The sequence below is a fragment of the Orcinus orca genome, chromosome 15, assembly GCF_937001465.1.
Source record: "Orcinus orca chromosome 15, mOrcOrc1.1, whole genome shotgun sequence".
NCBI classification, from domain to species: domain Eukaryota; kingdom Metazoa; phylum Chordata; class Mammalia; order Artiodactyla; family Delphinidae; genus Orcinus; species Orcinus orca.
Window position 1 is genome coordinate 82,052,915 of NC_064573.1, and position 18,706 is coordinate 82,071,620.

General features: G+C 52.4%; 1 protein-coding gene and 1 pseudogene across 2 annotated transcripts in view; both read left to right on the forward strand.

Annotated features, from left to right (window-relative positions):
- The window catches only part of BCL7A (BAF chromatin remodeling complex subunit BCL7A), a 31,675-nt gene extending 15,501 nt beyond the window's left edge, over positions 1–16,174 (forward strand). Inside the window, exons 5-7 of one of the 2 annotated variants that reach the window (XM_004276699.3) lie at positions 3,593–3,760; positions 10,875–11,059; positions 14,341–16,174. In XM_004276699.3, the coding sequence (XP_004276747.1) occupies positions 3,593–3,760; positions 10,875–11,059; positions 14,341–14,412 (425 nt within the window). In that variant the 3' untranslated portion in view covers positions 14,413–16,174. The remainder of the gene's footprint in view (positions 1–3,592; positions 3,761–10,874; positions 11,060–14,340) is intronic. The other variant, XM_004276700.3, reaches the window with a different exon arrangement.
- LOC117195402 (uncharacterized) lies at positions 1,839–2,041 on the forward strand (annotated as a pseudogene).
- Positions 16,175–18,706: the final 2,532 nt, after the last annotated feature.

Consider the following 18,706-nt stretch of genomic DNA (forward strand, 5'->3'; position numbering starts at 1 on the left):
GCACTTGCCTTTCTCTATCTTGATCCCAGCTCCAGTGTCTTTGTACTTCTGACCACCCAAGCCTTTTTGCGCAACAAGGTGATGTTAGATAAATAAACAAGTAAGTCAAGAGGGAATATTGGTTGGATCTAGTTTGTAACCCTCCAGATCCGGGCTGTCTTACTCTGGGGGAAGGGAGGCCAGCAAACTTCCCCATTTGCTCAAACTGACTAGTCTGGAAAACAGTCACAAGCTCCAAGGGCAAGGAGTCTTGCTTGTTGCTGAATTGGCTTCAGAGAAGCACAGGGGGGGTGTTCGCTGACAGTTAACGTGTCAAGAAAGTGTCTTACACACACACACACACACACACACACACACACACACACCCAACAACTGGCCGTATAATTTTAGTCGGGATGCATTTCATTTTCAGAAATAGGTATTTGAGTTGGGACGCACCCTGTCCCTCTGTCACCGGTTAGCATCCCCACTCTCTGGGGACCGAGGAGGCCCCTGGCCTGGCTCAGTTTCAGTTAATTCATAGAATTACAGGTGAGAACCTTTTCGAGCAGAGGGCAGGATCCCACCTGGATTCTAATGTGACTCTCCTAGGATCTCCCCATCATGGCGTGATCCTGGGCTAGGTATTGAACACGTAGCCTTGGGGTGGTAATGCCTACTTCACAAGGTCGTTATGAATATTGAATAAGATAATCCCTTAAAGGCCTTGGCGTATCAGTAGCTAACATTTAAGAAGCCGTCGCAGTGTGCCAAGCATCTTGCTCAGCCCGTTTTGGGCATTACCTCATTTAATCCCAGTGATGAGCCACCTTTGTACAGACGGTGAAGCTAAGGCTCGAGGAGGCGAAGTAACTTGTGCAGAGTTAGGAAGTTCATAAAGGCCAGTGCTGGCATCTGCAGTCCTTTTGGAGGAGGCAGAATTCAAGTTCACGGCCACTAGCCCAGAAAAATCTAGAATACTGAGCAACCCAGGTCCCTGACTCAGGAACCATGCTCACCTTCCATTTCAGTACATGTGCAGCCAAGAGAGACCAAGTCCGCCTGCAGGGAGTGAAAGCTCAGGGAAAGCTATGGGCCCGGTTAGGGTTATCTGGAAGGCTACAGGCGGGGGGATGGCCACAGGAGGACATGAAGGGACAGGGCATCTGTCTCCAGGATCCACCTGAGGTCAGCCCAAGCATCAGGGTCACGCCGTTACCAGGTTACCAGGCAAGGCTCAGGGCAGCTGACTTGTTAAACATTAGCGCTTACTGTCCTTAATGAGCACGACCTAACGCTGGGACCCAGAGGCTGAGCCTCCGCCTTCCGTGCTTCCAACACACACGGCCATGTATCTTGGCATAGGAAGGAGGCTGAGATTTTCTCGAAAGGTGAATCGAGGGAGTTTATATCTTTTTTTTTTTTAAGTCCCAGAATTCACGAGAGGATGCTTTTGTGTAATGAGCGCCCCAGAGTACACTTAAAATAAGATGCAATTTACCAAGTCAGGGCTGCAGGGCTGCCTGGCGCTTCCTCACCAGGTTGAGGTAGAGGAAAGACTCGGGGTTTGGGGCTGGGCAGACCAGCCCGACCCAGGGGCTCTGCTGCTGGGACTCAGTTTCCGCATCTGGGAGGTTGTTGAGATTAAACGAGGTGACTGTAAATGCCCTGGCATGTAGTAGGTGCCCTGGATGTGTCGAAGTGCTTCTCGTTTCCTCTCCTCTCCTTCCTTCCCTGTCTGTTTCTTTCTTTCTCTCTCTCTCATTTTTACAAAAATGGCCTTGATCCCAGGTGCACAGCATGGCCCAGGAAAGCAGGGTAACACCACATGGGTATCTGTAGTTTAAAATGACTCTTTGCTCGCGTCTCGGCCTTTCGGCTAAGATCGAGTGTAGTATCTGTTCTTATCAGTTTAATATCTGATACGTCCTCTATCCAAGGACAATATATTGAATGGATTTTTGGAGCAGGTGGTTGGAATAGGAGCTTGCTGTGTGTGGATGTGTGTCCCCTCCACACATCGACCTGGTATTGTAGTACCCCCAGGAATGGTGCACCCCCTTGGGGAATAACTCAGTATCAAAAGGCAAACTGTGGGGCCTTCCCTGGCGGTCCAGTGGTTAGGACTCAGCACTTTCACTGCTGAGGGCCTGGGTTTGATCCCTGGTCAGAGAACTAAGATCCCACAAGCCTCACGGTGCGGCCAAAAAAATAATAAAATAAAATGACTCTTTGTGCCCAAGAAAGGGTGTCCAGGGCAAGGGGGGGATGTGCCCCAGGATCCCCAGCTTGGCCCCCCAGCTCAACCCCTAATGCCCTTGCCCAGCTAACTTTCTTCCCCTTTTCCTTTTTATTATGAAAAAATGTCATAATAGAGAATAGTAGAGAGAATAGTATGATGAAACCCATGTGCCTACCCACCTAGGTTTTCATAACGTTATGCCACATTTGCCTCATCTATTTTTTTGAATGTGTTAAGTTTTTTAATTGAACTACAATTTACAAGTAAAAAAATGCACAGCTCTCGAGTGTAAAATTCAGGGAATTCTGACAATTGTGTGCAGCCCATGCGAGAAGATTTTAAAGTACATTTCCCCACATCATGATACTTAAGTCTGTACCTAAACACTTCAGCACGCATCACTGATAAATGACATTTCTATCTACCCACTGTACCATTATCACTCCTAAAAAAATTAATTCCTTACTTTTAAACTCCAGACTGTATTCAGATTCCCCATTTGTCCCAAAATGTCTCTCAGAGCTGGCACCTTCAAAACAGGGTACAGATAAATTCCATACGTCATGCCTAGTTGTGAGGTCTCTTAAATTTCTTTAATCTGTAATACGACAGTAATCTTCTCTCCTTCTCCTTTTTTTTTTTTTTTTCTTTAGTTGCGTTGACTTGTTGGAAAGCCTGGGCCGGTTGTCCTGTAGAATATCCACTTTCTGTTGTGAACTTGTTGCCCTTTCTCTGCCTTTTATTTTGTATCAAGTGGAATTGGTCCACAGCTGGATCAGATCCGATGAAACGGTTTGACAATGCTGCCTTGTGGGACCACTTTGGCCTTTGCAGTGCTTCAGAGCCAGGCCCACGAGATGTCTGGTTTCTTCACCCAGAACGAGACCTCACGTGACCCCCAAAGATTTTGTTTTATTTATTTATTTTTGGCCACACTGCGTGGCATGTAGGATCTTAGTTCCCCGACCAGGGATCAAACCCGAACCCGTGTTGCCTGCAGTGGGAGCTCGCATTCTTAACCACTGGACTGCCAGGGAAGTCCCCCTTTTTTTTTTTTTTTTTTTTTTTGGCCCAAAGATTTTCAATGTGCCGGGCCACCGTCTGCAGTCGGCTGCCGCTAACACAGGAGTCCCCTCAGTGAGTCAGGGAGGGGGAGCTCAGATGAGCCTCCACCCCGCGCAGGACGTGTGGGGCGGCCCTGGGTGGGCAGCTCAGCGGCCTCAGGAGGAAGAGGTGTCTCCTCCCCCAGGAGAGCGTCCTGTAGGGCTGCGGGCAGCAAGGCCAGGGGGACTGAGCCCCCCCCCACGCCTTGAGTCAGCAGCCGCGGCGTTTCATGCTGTGGTTCTGTCCCCCCCACCCCACCCCGTGCAGATGATAACAGCAACCAGAGCTCCATTGCAGACGCCTCCCCCATCAAACAGGAGAACAGCAGCAACTCCAGCCCCGCCCCCGAGCCCACCTCGGCCGCGCCCGGTGACGGCACCGATGCCAAGGCGGATGAGACCCAGGCCGACGGGAAGGAGCTCCCCGGGGCCGAAGGTATGTGCCCTCAGGGGCTGGGCTCAGAGGGGGCCTCTCTCCGGCCAGCCTTCAGCCAGGCAGTTGGAAGGGTCTTTAAGGAGGTCCTGCCAAGTGCCGGCCCCCAGAAGGTGATGGTAGAAGAAAGGTAATGCCTGGAGCTCATATTCTTGAGGGGCAATTAAAAAGAATCATACAATGTAATATTTGGAAAATAAGTGCTTTGGAGAATTATAAAGTAAGAAAGGGCAGTGGGTTAGGGTTGCATTTTAAATAGGATGGTCAGGGAAGGCCTCACTGAGAAGCTGACATGAGAGCAAACGAGGCTCAGGTTAGGGGAGGGAGCAAGCCAGGTGGGAGAAGAACATTGGGGGCGGTGCAAAGGCCCTGTGGCAGGAGCGTGCTCAGCGTGGCTGGGGAAGAAGGCATGAGGGTCTCAACAAGCGAGATGAGGTCAGAGAGGAGGCGGGACCTCGAGTGTCGGGGCTCATAGGCCACTTCACAGACCCGGGTCTTTATGCTGAGTGAGACAGGAGCCCTTGGGAGTTTGAATGCCGTGATATGAAGGATCACCTTGGTTGCTGTGATTGAGATCAGGCGATGGGGAGGCCAGGGCGGAGGCAGGGAGACCAGCGAGGGGGCTACTGTAGTTGTCCAGATGGGAGAGGATGGTGGCTGATGAGGTGGTAAGAAGGGGTCTGATTGCGGAGGACGTGTGTATACGTGTATATGTGTATTTATAGCTTGGTTTATTTTGAGGCTTCTGGCTTCTCTTTATTTATTTGTTTAATCTTGAGTCTTCTATTTATTTATTTATTTTAATGTTTGTTTATTTGGCTGCACTGGGCGCGCAAACTCTTATTCGTGGCACGTGGGATCTAGTTCCTCAACCAGGGATCGAACCCGGGACCCGTACGTTGGGAGCGCAGAGTCTTAGCCACTGGACCACTGGGGAAGTCCCTCTGGATTCTCTTTAAGTGAAAAATTTTCCAGTATACAGAAAAATTGAATGAATAGTATAATACTCTCCTGTATACCCACCAGCCAAACTCGTCAGTTGTTAATGTTTAATGTTTTGGGGGTTTTGGTTTTTGTTGGAGGGGGGTTGTGGTTTGGTTTGGTTTTTTGTGTTTTTTTGTGTTTTTTTGCTTTGCTTAAAAGTATTTTTTTCTGAGGCCATTTGACATTGAGTTGTAGACCTTATGACGTTTTGTCTCTAAACACTTCAGCATGCATCTTTTAAAAATAAGGACATTCTCTTACGTAGTCACGATGACCATTATTGCACCTAAGAAATTGAACAGTAGTCCCTGATTGTCTAATATCGAGGTGTGTTTCGGGGGCAGAGGTGAGAGTGTGTTCGATGGGCGGTGTGTGGGCTGTGAGAGAGGGGACTGGAGAGTGACTCTCGGCCCCTGGAGGGACGGCCTTGCCCCCACCTGTGATGGGAGAGGTGGAAGGGCTGGGCCAGTGGGGTGTGGAGCGTGGAGGGGCAGGGCCAGGGCCATCTGGAGTGCCTGCAGATGCCCGAGTGCAGAGTTGGGGGTTCCAGGGAGAGGTCCGGGCTGATATGCTCTTACCTGGTGGGGCAAGGCAGCTGGCCTGGAGTCCGGGCTTCCAGATGCTTGGGGAGGGCGTGCATCTCCTTGGGAGAAGGACGTCCTGTGTTGCGGAGTTCATTCACATCCCCTTCCGTTCTGTTCCACACACTTCACCCACGTCAGCCCCATGCAAAACTCCATGCCAGTCCTGGGTGACAGTCAGCTGAGTCCCACTCCTGACTCCCAAGAACTCATGGGCAAGACAAGCACTGAAGCTGAGAATTACAGTCTACAGAGGTCGCAGACAGACTAGATCGAGCATGTGGTGTGTGGGTGTGACCATGGAGCCCAGTGGTGTTTTTATTTTTAATTGGAACTTGATGCCGAAATTTTTTTTTTATTGGAGTAAAATTGCTTTACAATGTTGTGTTAGTTTCTGCTGTACAGTGAAGTGAGTCAGCTATATGTATACCTGTATCCCCTCCTTGGACCTCCTTCCCCCCCATCTAGGTCATCACAGAGCACTGAGCTGAGCTCCCTGTGCTTTACAGCAGGTTGTCGATGCCGAAATCGAAAAGTTGAGCGATTTCACTTAAAATAAGATCGATTTCCAGCCTCTCTTGAGAAGTGGGAAGATCTGGCAATACTGGACCTGCACTTCCATTGAGCAGCAACCAACTAGAGCAGAGATGTGTCTGCCTCTCCAGAGAGGGCCAAGAGGACCTACATTCACCAGTTACCACACTCCCCACCACACCCTATTGTCTCCCTGACGCTGAGGCCAAAGGCAGTTGCCATGTATTACACCGTGAGATCACTGTTGTTTTCTGTTTTTGTTTGTTTGTTTTTTTGGCTATGTGGCTTGTGGGATCTTAGTTCCCCGGCCAGGGATTGAACCCGGCCACTTGGCAGAGAAAGCGCAGAGTCCTAACCACTGGACCGCCAGGGAATTCCCTGTTTTTCTCATTGTTGATTTAAAAGGAAAGTTAATATGTTTCTTGAACCTTTTTCTCTAGTAGGAGTGGAAAAGTAAAAGGCTGAGAGGCTGGGGGAATGCACATTTCTTTGAGGAGGAAGAGAATATTCCTTTAGATTTTCTTTAGAAAGCTTATTTGTGTCGGAATTAAATATTTGTCTCATTCATGGCACTGCCTGGCCCCTAAGGGGGCTTTTGAGCTCACAGTGAGATGCAGTAAGGAAAGGGAGCCTGGAAGGCTTCCCAGAGGAGGTGCTGTCTGACTTAGTCTTAAAGGATGAGCAGAGATAGGAGGGAACTGAGCAACCCAGGCAGAAGGGACTGCAGGGCAGTGCCTGGGGACCTGCGGGGGAAGATGCCCATGTGCCAGGAGCACCTCTGTGAAGGGGGTGCAGGTAACCCTACACAGGGGAAACAACCATGAATTAGGATGCAGATTGAAGTGCGCCCCCAGCTCTCCAGGGTCGTCCCCTTCCTCAGGGCGGACCACTGCTGAGTCTGTTTTGTAGCCTTCCAGAGACAGTCTGCACCTAGAAGCATCTGTATAAGATGATAACCTTTCTCTTTAGAACGCTTTCGCTTAGCCATCACCATGGAGATAATTCCACGTTAGGACACACGGGTTTGTCTTATTTTCTTTACCAGCCTATCATTGAATGACGTGAATGTGCCATGATTTATTTAAATAGTCCCCGCGTTGGTGGTCATTTGGGTTGTTTCTGTCTTTTTCCTACACCGACAGTGCTGGAGGGAGTCTTGTGTGCACGCCTCTTTGCTTCTTTGCTCAGGTGTGAGTGGGTGTGCAGGACGCAGCCCTGGAAGGGGGCTGTGGAGATGAAGGGCACGCCCTCTGTAGGCCCTGCGGGGTCTTCCTCCAGCGAGCCGGTGGGCGGAACGGCAGAGCAGGGCCTTTCAGCCTGGGCACTGTGGGCATGTGAGGCCGGATGAGTCTTTGCTGTGGGGAGTCCTGTGCGTGGCGGGGTATTAAGAAGCACCCCTGTCACTAGATGCCAGTGGCATGCCCCACCCCCAGTCGTGACACCAAAAATGTTTCTAGATGGGGCCAAATGTCCCCTGGGGGAGCAGGGGATAGAATCGTCCCCAGTTGAGAACTCTGTCCCAGGGACTTTGGCGCCGCCTTCTCCCGTGTACAGCACGTGGGCATCCCCTCTCGTTCCCATGGGGCCCCCTCGCCCAGGCCTGGCGGGGGGAGGTGCTGGGACGGGGCCGTGGACACAGGACAGCTCGTCACATCTGAGCCGACCCTTGCTGGCCGAGTGGCCTCAGGCCAGCGGCATCACCTGCGTGCCTTCCTGCTTCCTTGTTCATAAGATGAGACCAATAAAAGTTGCCTCTCCTCAGGAGGCTGGAAAGGAGGCGGGGCTCGCGGGGGTGGGGCAGCGGGAGGGCGGAGCGATCCTGGGGGAGCTGGGGCGGGGCCTGCGGGGCCCGGTGCGGACCACTCCTGGCTTCTTGCTTGCTGGGTTTGTTTGTTTGCTTGTTTGTTTTTGCATTGGGAGTCTTAACCACTGGACCGCCAGGAAGTCCCAGTGGCTTCTTACTTTCTGGCCATAGCCTCGTTTCTCCCATGTTTGGGGTGTGCGGCTGCTTTGCCCTAAAGGGTCCAGTAGAGCTCGGCAGCGGGATTACGTCTGGGGTCGGTGCTTCCATAACCTCTCCCTACCATCGACAACCCCACGCCCCATCACAGGTCCAGGTGGGAGCCACACCGGGGTCCCTCCTGGCCGGGCCAGGCCTCTGGGCCGGCACAGTTGCCCAGCTTTGACCAGGCGGGACCGCGCTGGCGGCCAGGCCTGCCTGCCCACAGCCCGGGGCTGCCGAGCTCCTGCGGGAAGGACAAGAGGCGGACCCTCGGGCCTTCCCAGGTTGGGGCCTACTGCCTGCGGGACAGGGCGGGTTGGTCGCCAGCTGTTGACCTTGCTTTGAACTTGTTTACTGCTGAGTGAGTTCAGGGAATGACATAATGTCCAAACTCCCTGGACTAAATTTAGGCCCTCGGAAAATAATTTCCCCTGAGCTGGTTCCAGTGCTGTTGGGTTAAGAGAATCAGGCTGCTGCAGTGAGGCCTGGAACGCTCCGCCAGCTCTAAGGCCAGTTCCCACTGCGCTCTTGGGCCGGTCAAGGGATTAGTGTGACTTTCTGGGTGACCGGCCACCTTCATGATTTCTAAGCCTGCAACGGGGCCCTTACCTTCCTCTCCACTCTGCAAAGCCCACCGGGTAGGGCAGAAAAGGATCTGTAGTCACAGATAAGGAGGACGATAACAGCTGCAAAGGTTTGTTAAAGCAAACATATATTATGAACTAGAATATAAGGTTAACATGGATATTTTCTTTTTTTAAATTGAGATGAAATTCCCATAGCATAAAAGGAAGCATTTTAAATTGAGCAGTTCAGTACCGTTTAGCACATTCATAATGTTGTGCAGTCATCACCTCTGTCTAGTTCCAAACTGTTCTCATCACTCTAAAAGGAAACCCTGTATCTTTTGGCTGTCACTCCCCATTCCCCCCAGTCCCTAGCAACCACCAGCCTGGTTTCTGTCTCTGTGGACAGAGACAGAAACATTATCTGGACATTTCATATATATAAAGAGAGTCATGGAATATGTGACTTTTGGCGGACTTCTTTCAATCAGCATCATGTTTTCAAGGTTCGTCCACATTGTAGCCTGTGTCAGTGCTTCATTCCTTTTTATGGCTGAATAATATTCCATTGTGTGGATGGACCACATTTTGTTTATCCGTTCATCCGTTAATTGACATTTGGGCTGTTTCCACCTTTTGGCCGTCGTGAATAGTGTCGCTGTATTTGTGTACAGGTATCAGTTTGAGGACCTGTTTTCAGTTCTTGTGGGTCTATCCTACAAATGGAATTGCTGAGTCGTACAGGAATTCTATTTTTAAATTTTTGAGGAACTGCTGTTACATGGATTTTAAAGGTAAAACTAAAAATATCAAAGATATGTCAGGTTTATGGGGAGTTTGTTTCTCTGCCCTAGATAATCCCTCATTTACTCCCACCTGGGATTATTTTGCTGCTTGGATACTTCTGTCTTTCCATTTAATCCTCACAGCGGCTCAACGGGGCGGCTACTGTCAACCTTGACTTGACGGAGGGTGAGGGATCTGAGACCCAGGAACAAGGGGCAGAGGCAGTATTAGAACCCAGGCCGGTTTCTAGACCCTGTGTCCCCCTCCCCAGACACCAGCTTGTAGGTATAGCCCAGGGGCCTCAGTGAGGTGGACCCCTGACCCTCCCCGTGGTGGCAGGAGAACCCAGCTCAGACCCTGGCGGGGTGTCGGGTTGCCTGGCACTGCCCTGAGCGATCAGGACTGCTGGTTTAGGGGAAGTGAGAGCGTGTGTTGACTGAAGCTCCCCTGGGCTCCCCTGGGATGGATGGGCTGAGGGTCAGCCTCCTTGGGAGGAGGGCTGCAGCTCCTTCCCGCCCTGTCCCCAGCCCTGGAGTGCTGCCTGCTTTCCCCCATTTCCCCATGTTGCTTGCCTGCTTTAGAACTTAAGCCTGGAATTTTTTTCCCCTTTGTTATGCCTCTGCCTCAGAAACCCCAGAAAGTAAGGCGTTCTTGAGTATTTTAGTGCACTTTTTACACATTAGGGTGACATATGTTGTTGGTGTCTCGAATGCAAGCAGAGCTGAGCCCTGGGCGTGATGTGGCTGCTCCCTCCCTGCGCTCTGTGCCCAAAATAAGCTTCAGGTACGACGGCCGTTCCCCCTTCTTCCAAAGCCACATCACCTCACACAACCCGCTAAGGCCTGCACCTTCCTTCTGCTGAAGGAACATGGTGGGGGGAGCAGGGAGTCCGATGCATGAGAAACAGCTCAAATGACTGGCAAAACGGGACTCATTAAATAAGCAATTGCTTGATAGAATGCTGTGCGGCCATCTTGGAGGCTCTTGTATTTACAGAGTTTTTGAGGACATGTATTTTGGAGAAAGTCTTCCAAAATACTATGAGATCCCTAGTTGGGGAGAGTGTAGAACTGTATGCATGTAAGGAGAAAACATCTGGAAAGATGGATCCTCTAAATCCTCTAAAATGTTAGTGGCGTGGTAGCTGTGGATGGCAAGATAGTTGGTGATTTAATTTTTTTCTGTATTTTCTGTTTCTTGCAATGACAATCAGAAAAATATCCATATTATTAAGAGAAATGTTTACAAAGGGGCAAGTTACCTATGTGGATTCCCCAGCTGGAGAAGGCAGGCTCCCTAAAGGAAGAGGGAGGAGTCAGCAGCCATGATGGTTGGAGCGTGCTGTGTCCACCAGAGGGCGCCAGGTGCACGCAGCACAAAGCATCCTGTAGCATCCTTTAGGTGGCCTCTCAGGGCATTGGGTAGGTAATAGGTGTGCAAGGGGAAGGGTCAGAGGCCGCAGGGCTAGAGTGGGGCCTGGCTGCTTAAAATGAGATCCCTAAGAATAAGCAAGGCACTTCCCAAGCCCCCCAGCCTCCTTGCCGTCCTGACAGACCGCCTGGCCACAAAACTACCCAATTCCAGGTATTTTTAGTAGTTGGTCCATCTGGCTCCGCATCTCCCGTGTCTGAAAACAGCTTCTGTCGTCTTGCTTTTTCCCTCAGATGCTTCTGACGAGCAGAATTCACAGTCTTCAGTGGAAAACTCGATGAACAGTTCAGAGCAAGTAGAACGGCAGCCATCTGGAGATGTGGGTCTGGCCGCAGAGACATCCACAATCTCTCAGGTACCTCGGTCGAGGTCTCAGAGGGGCAGCCAGATCGGCCAGGAGCCCGCAGGGGTGTCGGGGGTACGTCAAAAGGCGTTTTGCTGTTCTGTTGCGTTGTTTGCTCTTTGGACGATTGGAACTGTCTGGTACTCATTGAGCAGGATGTGTGAGCATCCTTCTGTGTCGGAGCTGGTCACTGGGGCCCATGGAGAAGGAGGAGACACACGGGTCTGGCCCTTGGGGTGGGTCCTTTATCCCAGCCTGAGCCTCACCACTTTGTTTATTTGGGTCCACAAAAGCACTGCCCGGTCGCAGTGACCCAAAGTCAACTTCCCTTAGAGCTGGGAAGATAAGACTTCAAAATCCTAAATGCCTGATGAATCATCCTTTGGAATTTCGCGGCCGACAACACTCCCCCTGCTCGGACCCCTTTCTGGGTCATCACTGTTTGCCACAATCTGGTCTGAATCAGACAGTGCAGACTCAGGTGGCTTTGTGGACAGGAGGAAATGTCCCGGGTTCGAATCCCAGAGCCTTCACTTGGCACACATGAGCCTCAGTATCTCCGGCTGCTAAAATGGGATCACGGAACTGTCTTGGGGCCAGGCTGCGGGCGAGAGGAGAGAATGTGGCTAACACACTTAACACAGAGCTGCGCGCACGAGATGCACCCGTGTTGCCTCGGCCTCCGTGGTGATTTTTTTACCATCAGCCCTCTGTGCTTATCTAAGAGGTCTGAGGACTCAGGTATCAAAACTTCAACTAATAAGATTGTTTCCACTTTGCTGAGTATTTTCATACCTGGGGAGAAATTGACAAGTAGCAGAAAGAAGTCTATACTTCTGTCTGTCTGTACTCTGGGGAGCCTTCAAGCAGGCCTTCCGCAAAGGAAAGTGCCTCTCAGATTTTCACATCGCCAACCCTTGGATCTGCAGTCCCCTTTCAGCCTATAGAACACCCTTCCAAAGGCCCAAAGACCCAGAGGTGGTGTTGATGAAAGATGCCTTTGCAGTGGCAGAAAATCGGCCACAACCTAAGTGTATTGGAAGGATTAAATAAATCTGGGGTCATGGATAAAACAGCCGGCTATGCAGCTGTTAAAAAGAGTGTGTTGACCCAGGTACAGATAGAGAACAAAGAAATATTCTCACAATGTGAAATGGAAAACACAAGGCAGAGCCTGGAGCATAGCACGAGCCCATTTGATTAAAACTACGATACAAGTCAAAGCCTCCTGTAGATAGAGCTGATAAAACCAAGAAGCAGCTGGGGTCTCCTGGCCTCTTGAACTCAGTGGAGGAAAGATAGCTTGAAACCTTGATCCACACCCTGGGGGCATGCAAGGCTTTCCACTGACATCTGAAAAGTCCAGGGGTCTTCCATTCTAACACGCCTCCGCCACTCCCATTTCCGGGGACCCAGACCTGAAATGGGATCTCTTCTGCCGTTTTCATGCTCACATAGACATGCCACCTGTCTCCAGAGCTGCGAGGTTTGTGAGCAAGGCGAAGGGTGCGCCGCACTAAAGCAAACAGCTTGGCATTGGTGTGCAGCCATTCCTGTTTAAAAAAGAACAAAGCCTCCCCGTCCCCTTTCTCAGCCCCTCCCTCCTGCCCTCTCCCTTACGCAGGACAGTTGTCTTGTCTCCAGAGTCCACTCCCAAACTCACATACTGTCCCCCACCGCGCCCCCCATGCGAGTGCTCTGCAGACACTTCACCCGAACGGGATCCACCTTCCCCGGAAGGCAAGAGCTTTTAGCACTTTAATAAGGAAAAGGGAGGGGTGCCTCCCTGCTGTCCCTGCTCTCAGGGTTTTCCTCAAGAAACTCATACACATCCTACATCAAGGCCCAGGGCTCTCTGTTTCACATTTATTGGGTACCCACTGTGTGTCGGGCAGTAAGCTGGGTACGAGGTAGCCCGGGTGAGCCAGCAGACATGGTCCCCCAGCCCTCGCGGGGCTCACGATGGGGTTGGCGGGTGTGGGGGGGGCGAGACACAGCTGGGAGACAGCAGACACAGGTGGGCCACGGTTCATGCCGCAGGAGGACGGGAGTGGGTCAGTGAGGAGATGCTTAATAGGAGCAGAGTGCCCTCCTGGATGGCGTAAGCGGGGGGCAGTGGAGGGCTGAGAAGTTAGGGAGGCGAGGGCAGGCTTTCTAGGCAGAGGGGACCGAGGGTGCACAAGCCCGGAGACAGGAGCCGTCCTGAGGAGCGGAAGGGGAGGCTGGACGAGGAGGGCGGGACGGAGGGGAGAGTGGGAGGCCGCCTCTGCCTGGCGAGGAGCTGGGCTTCTGTTCTGAGGCCAGTGGGACAGCAGTCTATGTAGAATCCCTACTTTGAGAAGCTCTCTTGGGCTCTGCTCAAGGCCGGGTAGGGCGGCCGTGGAGCGGCTGCTGCACCAGCCAGATGAGGGTTGGAGGCTCATGTGTGGACAGGGTGGCAGGCAGAGGGCAGAGGGGGTGGGCCGAGGGTCTCTGGAGTTGGAGTTGGGCATGCGGGCATGGAGAGGAGGGAGGGCTCCAGGGTCCACTGTATCCCAGGCAGACAGTGGTGCTGTCGCCAGCTGTGGGAGCACCGGTTAGGACGGGCAAAGTCAGGAGCTGGATTCGGGTGGTGGGTCAGGTTGGAGCTGCCTGGGATGGTGGCGTGAGAAGGTCGAGGGAGAGGCAGACGAGTGAGCGTTGAACTTTTTTTTTTTTTTTTTGCGGTACACGGGCCTCTCACTGTTGTGGCCTCTCCCGTTGCGGAGCACAGGCTCCGGACGCGCAGGCTCAGCGGCCATGGCTCACGGGCCCAGCCGCTCCGTGGCATGTGGGATCCTCCGGGACCAGGGCATGAACCCACGTCCCCTGCATCGGCAGGCAGACTCTCAACCACTGCGCCACCAGGGAAGCCCTGAACTTTCTGATTTTTGAGTCCCGGGACTTCTTGGGAATTTGGTGGCAACGATGGACCCTTCCCCCAGAATAACAGACTTGTGTACATTCCACAGTGCTGAGTGTCTGCCCCGGGCCGGGCACCTGTGCTGAGCCCTGGATGAGCAGTTGTTAACACGGCCAGATTGGTCTAGCCTTCGAGCTTGCAGAGGTAAACCTGAAACTGCGGATATAATTACCCTGCAGCTGATGAGAGATTGGAAGACATGAGTGACATGGGCTTGGTGGACACAGGAGCAGCTTGGGTGTGAGGCTCCCCGTGGGTCCACGAACCTTTTTAAGTCCACGAAAGGGTCACAGGGTCAGAACCGCGGACACCCGCCCTTGGGTCCTTCCTGGGCTGATCTGCAACCTCCCGGCTGACCTGAGTCGCTTTCCTGGGGTCTCAACCTGTGTTTCTCTTTTCTTCTTCTGCCCCCAAGGACCTGGAAGGAGTGCCACCCTCCAAAAAGATGAAACTGGAGACGTCGCAACAAAACTCCGAGGAGATGTAGACACCGAGTTCAGTCCTCTGATCCACTTCTCACGGGAGATGCATCAGCAGGCCTAATTCTAGAACAACCTCACCCGAGCGGATCCCTGTTGGGTGCGAAGGGAACTACTAACTTTTCAAGTTTACCAAGTGCAAATCCAAGAAAACCTAGAATGGCGTAACTTCTCAGACACTGAAGAACTTCTTGCTGTGAAGCAAAACACTCGAATCTTGAAGTGACTGTCCCGGGGAAGGCGGGGTCGACAGCTCAGGAGCGTCTGCACACTGTCTCTGAAGCCAAGATTACATTTGTGTTGCTGCTGTATTTTTTTTTCCCATTTCTCTATTTAAGGATGTAAGCTATCTGAGGGTGGTACCGATCAGGAATTCGCTTTTTCATCGGGGCTTTTCACTGTTCAACTGATTCCTTCCACTTTCTTTTTTTGTGCCTTGTGCCCTTGAGGTGACCTCTGGCATGTTTTCCTGGTTGTTTTGCATCTCCCCTTGCAAGTGCCCTCTTGGTTCAGTTCAGGCAGCCATTGCCCCGGTCCTCACATCTCTCTCCTCCCTGCCCCAGGACTTCAGCTGGAGCGGACCAGGCAGGGACAAGGAGAGCCCGAGGCTGCAGAAGAGCAGGACCTCCCCGGCAGCCTGACTTCCCGGTCCAGGGGGCTGAGGGACACACCCTGAGCCCCAGTGGGGGACAGCACCAGCCTCCAGGGTCCGAGGAGTCTCCGATGTCTGGGCACCGTCCCTAAGGGCTTCCGCAGAGCCCTTCGATTGTCCTGGCACCTCCCCCTCTGCCGCCACCACACCGCGTCCTCCCGCACCTCCGAGGATGGACTGGCTTCTGCCGCTGACTGCAGGGTTGTCTCCTTAAGACGATAAAGGGGCGGAAGAGGCTGGGAGCAGACGGGAGGAATAGCTGGTGCTGAACTTTCTCTCATAGGACGTTGCTTGGATTTCAAATCCACAGTCACCTGCTGCCCTCTGCTCGCCGCCCTCCCCCCCAGCTCCACCCGTCCCCACCTGCAGAGGAGGCGAGGTTGCAGTCGGCCAAAATCCAAAATCCGCTTGCTTCTACATACCGTTCCGACTCCCAGAGCCAACAGTTGGATCGTGTCTCATTCCCGGATGCGCCGACGCTCCCAGACGCTGCCACGGGGGAGCGGGCCTTGAGGGTTGGACCTCGAAGGCCAGAAACGAGGCACGGAGCACCTGGAGAGCTTTGCGCTCCTCCAGAAAGGGGCAGCCGGGTCCCTCCCCCGCCTCCATCCCCTGCCTGCACTGGGACAGCTTCATCTCACTAAAATGGAGATGGCCCCCCCCCCTTGGACAAACTGCCTAATTGTTGGGTTCTGAGGCCTGGTTTGCTCTTAATTCCTACACGGACTCCTCAGACCTTAACCCTTTCCCTGAGCTTTCTTTACTGCACTGGAGTTCCAACTCCCTTTGAGTTGTATGGCGGGGAGGGAGGGTTCGGGGGTTTGTTGGTGGTTTTATTCTTTTTTTCTGTTTGTTTGTTTGTTTTTGTTTTGGCTAATTGGTGCATATTCAGGTACCACCTTGTTCCCATGTGGATCTCTCTCCTGACCACCGTGGAGAGCGTCTGCCAGATTCCATTTCTAAGAGTGTCTGAGGGTGAGGCTCTTGTTTGTTTTTTAAGGGAGCCAATCTATTTCCTGCACTTCAAGAAGAATCAAAATGTTCCTGAATTTCAAATACCTCATGCAAAAATGTCTCCTGAAACAAGGGAAGAAAAAAAAAAAAACGAACTTTGAAAATCTTAATGTTGAAGTTAGCGATGCCGAAAGGTTTCTGTCTTAAAAAAAAAAAAATCCTTATCAATTTTGCCCCTCAGGCAGGCAGTTCTGCGGAGAACTGTGTCCTGCGTTACCTCTCAGCGTATCTCAAGGCGGCTTTACCTCCAGACCCTATAGAGTTAGAGTTAAGTTTTTCCTTTGCAGCAAAACTCCATTTGGATGAAAGATGAATTCGGATATTTATTTCCTCTTCTTTTTTGGGAAACGAGAGGTTACAAGCAAGACAGCTGAAGGAGAATCACACACGCATCCGTGGAAACAGCAGGGTCCTCTCGACAGGCAAGGGGAGTGGACACGGTTAAGGATGAACGAAGAGGACACCCAGGATACGAGGCTGTCATTAGTTTTTCTCTGAAGTGCCTGAAGGTAGGAATGGGCCGGGGGTCGGGACCGACGGGGCCCCTCCACGGCCATGCCAGGCAGAGCGCCAGCGGCCCTGCACTCCATCCACGCCGGCCGGGAAGGCCTTCCACGCGGGATGATGAGACTGCAAAAATCCAGACGTGCTTCCTTCCCCGACGCGGCTCGCTCCTCAGCCGCCGTTCCCCACCCCTCGCCCCCAGTCCCACCACAGAATCTAAGACCTTTCAGCCGGCGAGCCAGAGGCGGGGGTCCTAAGCGAATGCCTTCCGCGGACACCAGGCCCCGCGGCCTAAAGGGCTCCCGGGGCAAACTTACTCCCCGAAAAACTTGAAGTTGGGGATGCTGCAGCTACACATTCCACAAAGTGCTGGCACTTAGCCCCATAACCCGAAGGCGGTAGACCGACTCAAAGGGTGGTGACCTCCCATTACCAACGATGTCATGGTTTGGAATGTTCATTATCAGCCAAGGACCTGCTTAGAGGTATAAAGACCTTTTTTCACTGTTACCTAATTTTTTTTTCCTTAAGATTTTTTTTTTTGGTGTGTTGTACAGCAGTATAATTTTTCACTTATTTATTCCATCAGTAGATATGGTTTGTACAATGTACAATGGTTCCATTTCAGAAAATAAAAACTCAAATCATGAACACGATGCGATTTTTGTAGCATCATGATACAGAGTAAATAAAATCCAGTGGATGGTGAGAAGTTCCCCCACCGGCTGGCGTCTCCTGCACGGCCACGTGGCCCTGACTTTGTACACGACTTGCACGCAGGCACTGTGGCCTCCGCCTCCTGTGGTCGGTCGTGATAGCTGCCATCATTAAGCACCAGCTGGATGCTGTGGGCGGGTGTTGTTTGCCATCTTATGCAGACAGCCTCTTGCCGAGTCAGCGCCCCAGTGTAAATTACAGCCACGCTTGGCCCCCCAGCCTGGATCCTGGCCCAGGACACAAGTTTGCTGCGTCCCTGACTTTGGGAGGCTCTGGCCCATGGCAGGGACTCTGAGGTGTCAGTTCACAAGCAGCTTTGTCTTGACTTGTCTTAACTCGTGGTCAGGCTGGAGGCAGAGCTGCCCCAGGGCCCTTCTCCCGCACCCCACCGCCCACCCCCAGCAACTCAGGCCCTTTCTCCCACTCAGCTCAGACTCCCTCCCCCAGTGGACTTTTTCCTTTCTTCTCTGTGCAGTCTCTCCTCTTCCAACTCTCGCACCTGAAACCGGGCCCTGGGGGTGGGACGATTGTTCTAGTGGAGGCCTGTGCTAAGTCACCCATGTTGACCGTTGACCGACCTGCAGGCAAGTGTTCTCTCCTTTTTGTTTTGTCTGACTCTCTTCCCCACCCCATTCCTTTTTAACATGTTCCAGTGTTTTTACCGGGATTGGTTGCTCAGCAAAATAAACTGATACAGAAAGTTCAGCCTGACAAAACACAAATTATAGGGGCCTTGTTTGCTTAACAACAAAAAAAAGTGCCTTAGCGGGCACACTTTTACTCTCTCCGGTGCTCCTGTGCTCTGTTCCCTGGGTCTCGGTCTCTGGATGAAGGTCCCTTCCTTCCAGACTTGTCTCTCTGGATCTCCCCCCTTCGCTCTGCCACTCTTGTCTCTACCCCCGTGGGTCTCTGTCTCAGGCATTCTGCTTTACCTTCTCTGTCTCAGCTCCCTGTCTGTCTCTGTGGAGGTGTCTGACTTCTCATCTCCCTCAAGGAGCAGTTGTGCCCAAGGACGGGAAATTTAGGCTTTACAGGCCTTCGTTGAGCGCCATCTGTGTACTGGGCCCTGGGCAGCAGTGCCTCAAACTTGACCCTTTCTCTCTAGGCAGTTAAGCTGGTGCATTAGGATGCCCAGCACAGTTTGGAATTGGGGGGGAGGTGCATTTTGATGGCAGGGATCAGGGAGGCTCCTGGGATGGTGAGGAAATCCAGGCATGGAGCTAAGAAGCTCATTTTTCCTTGTGGACGCTAAGGAGTGGTTGGAGGTTTCTGAGCCAGGGCTCTGCTGGACTGGGGGCAGTGTTGCTAGTGAATGGCATGGATTGGAAAAAGCCAGGCTGGAGATGGGGGCAGGGCAGCTATGGAACTGGACAGTAGGTCAAGCAGGAGGTCAGGAGTTGGCAAGAGGGCCCGTG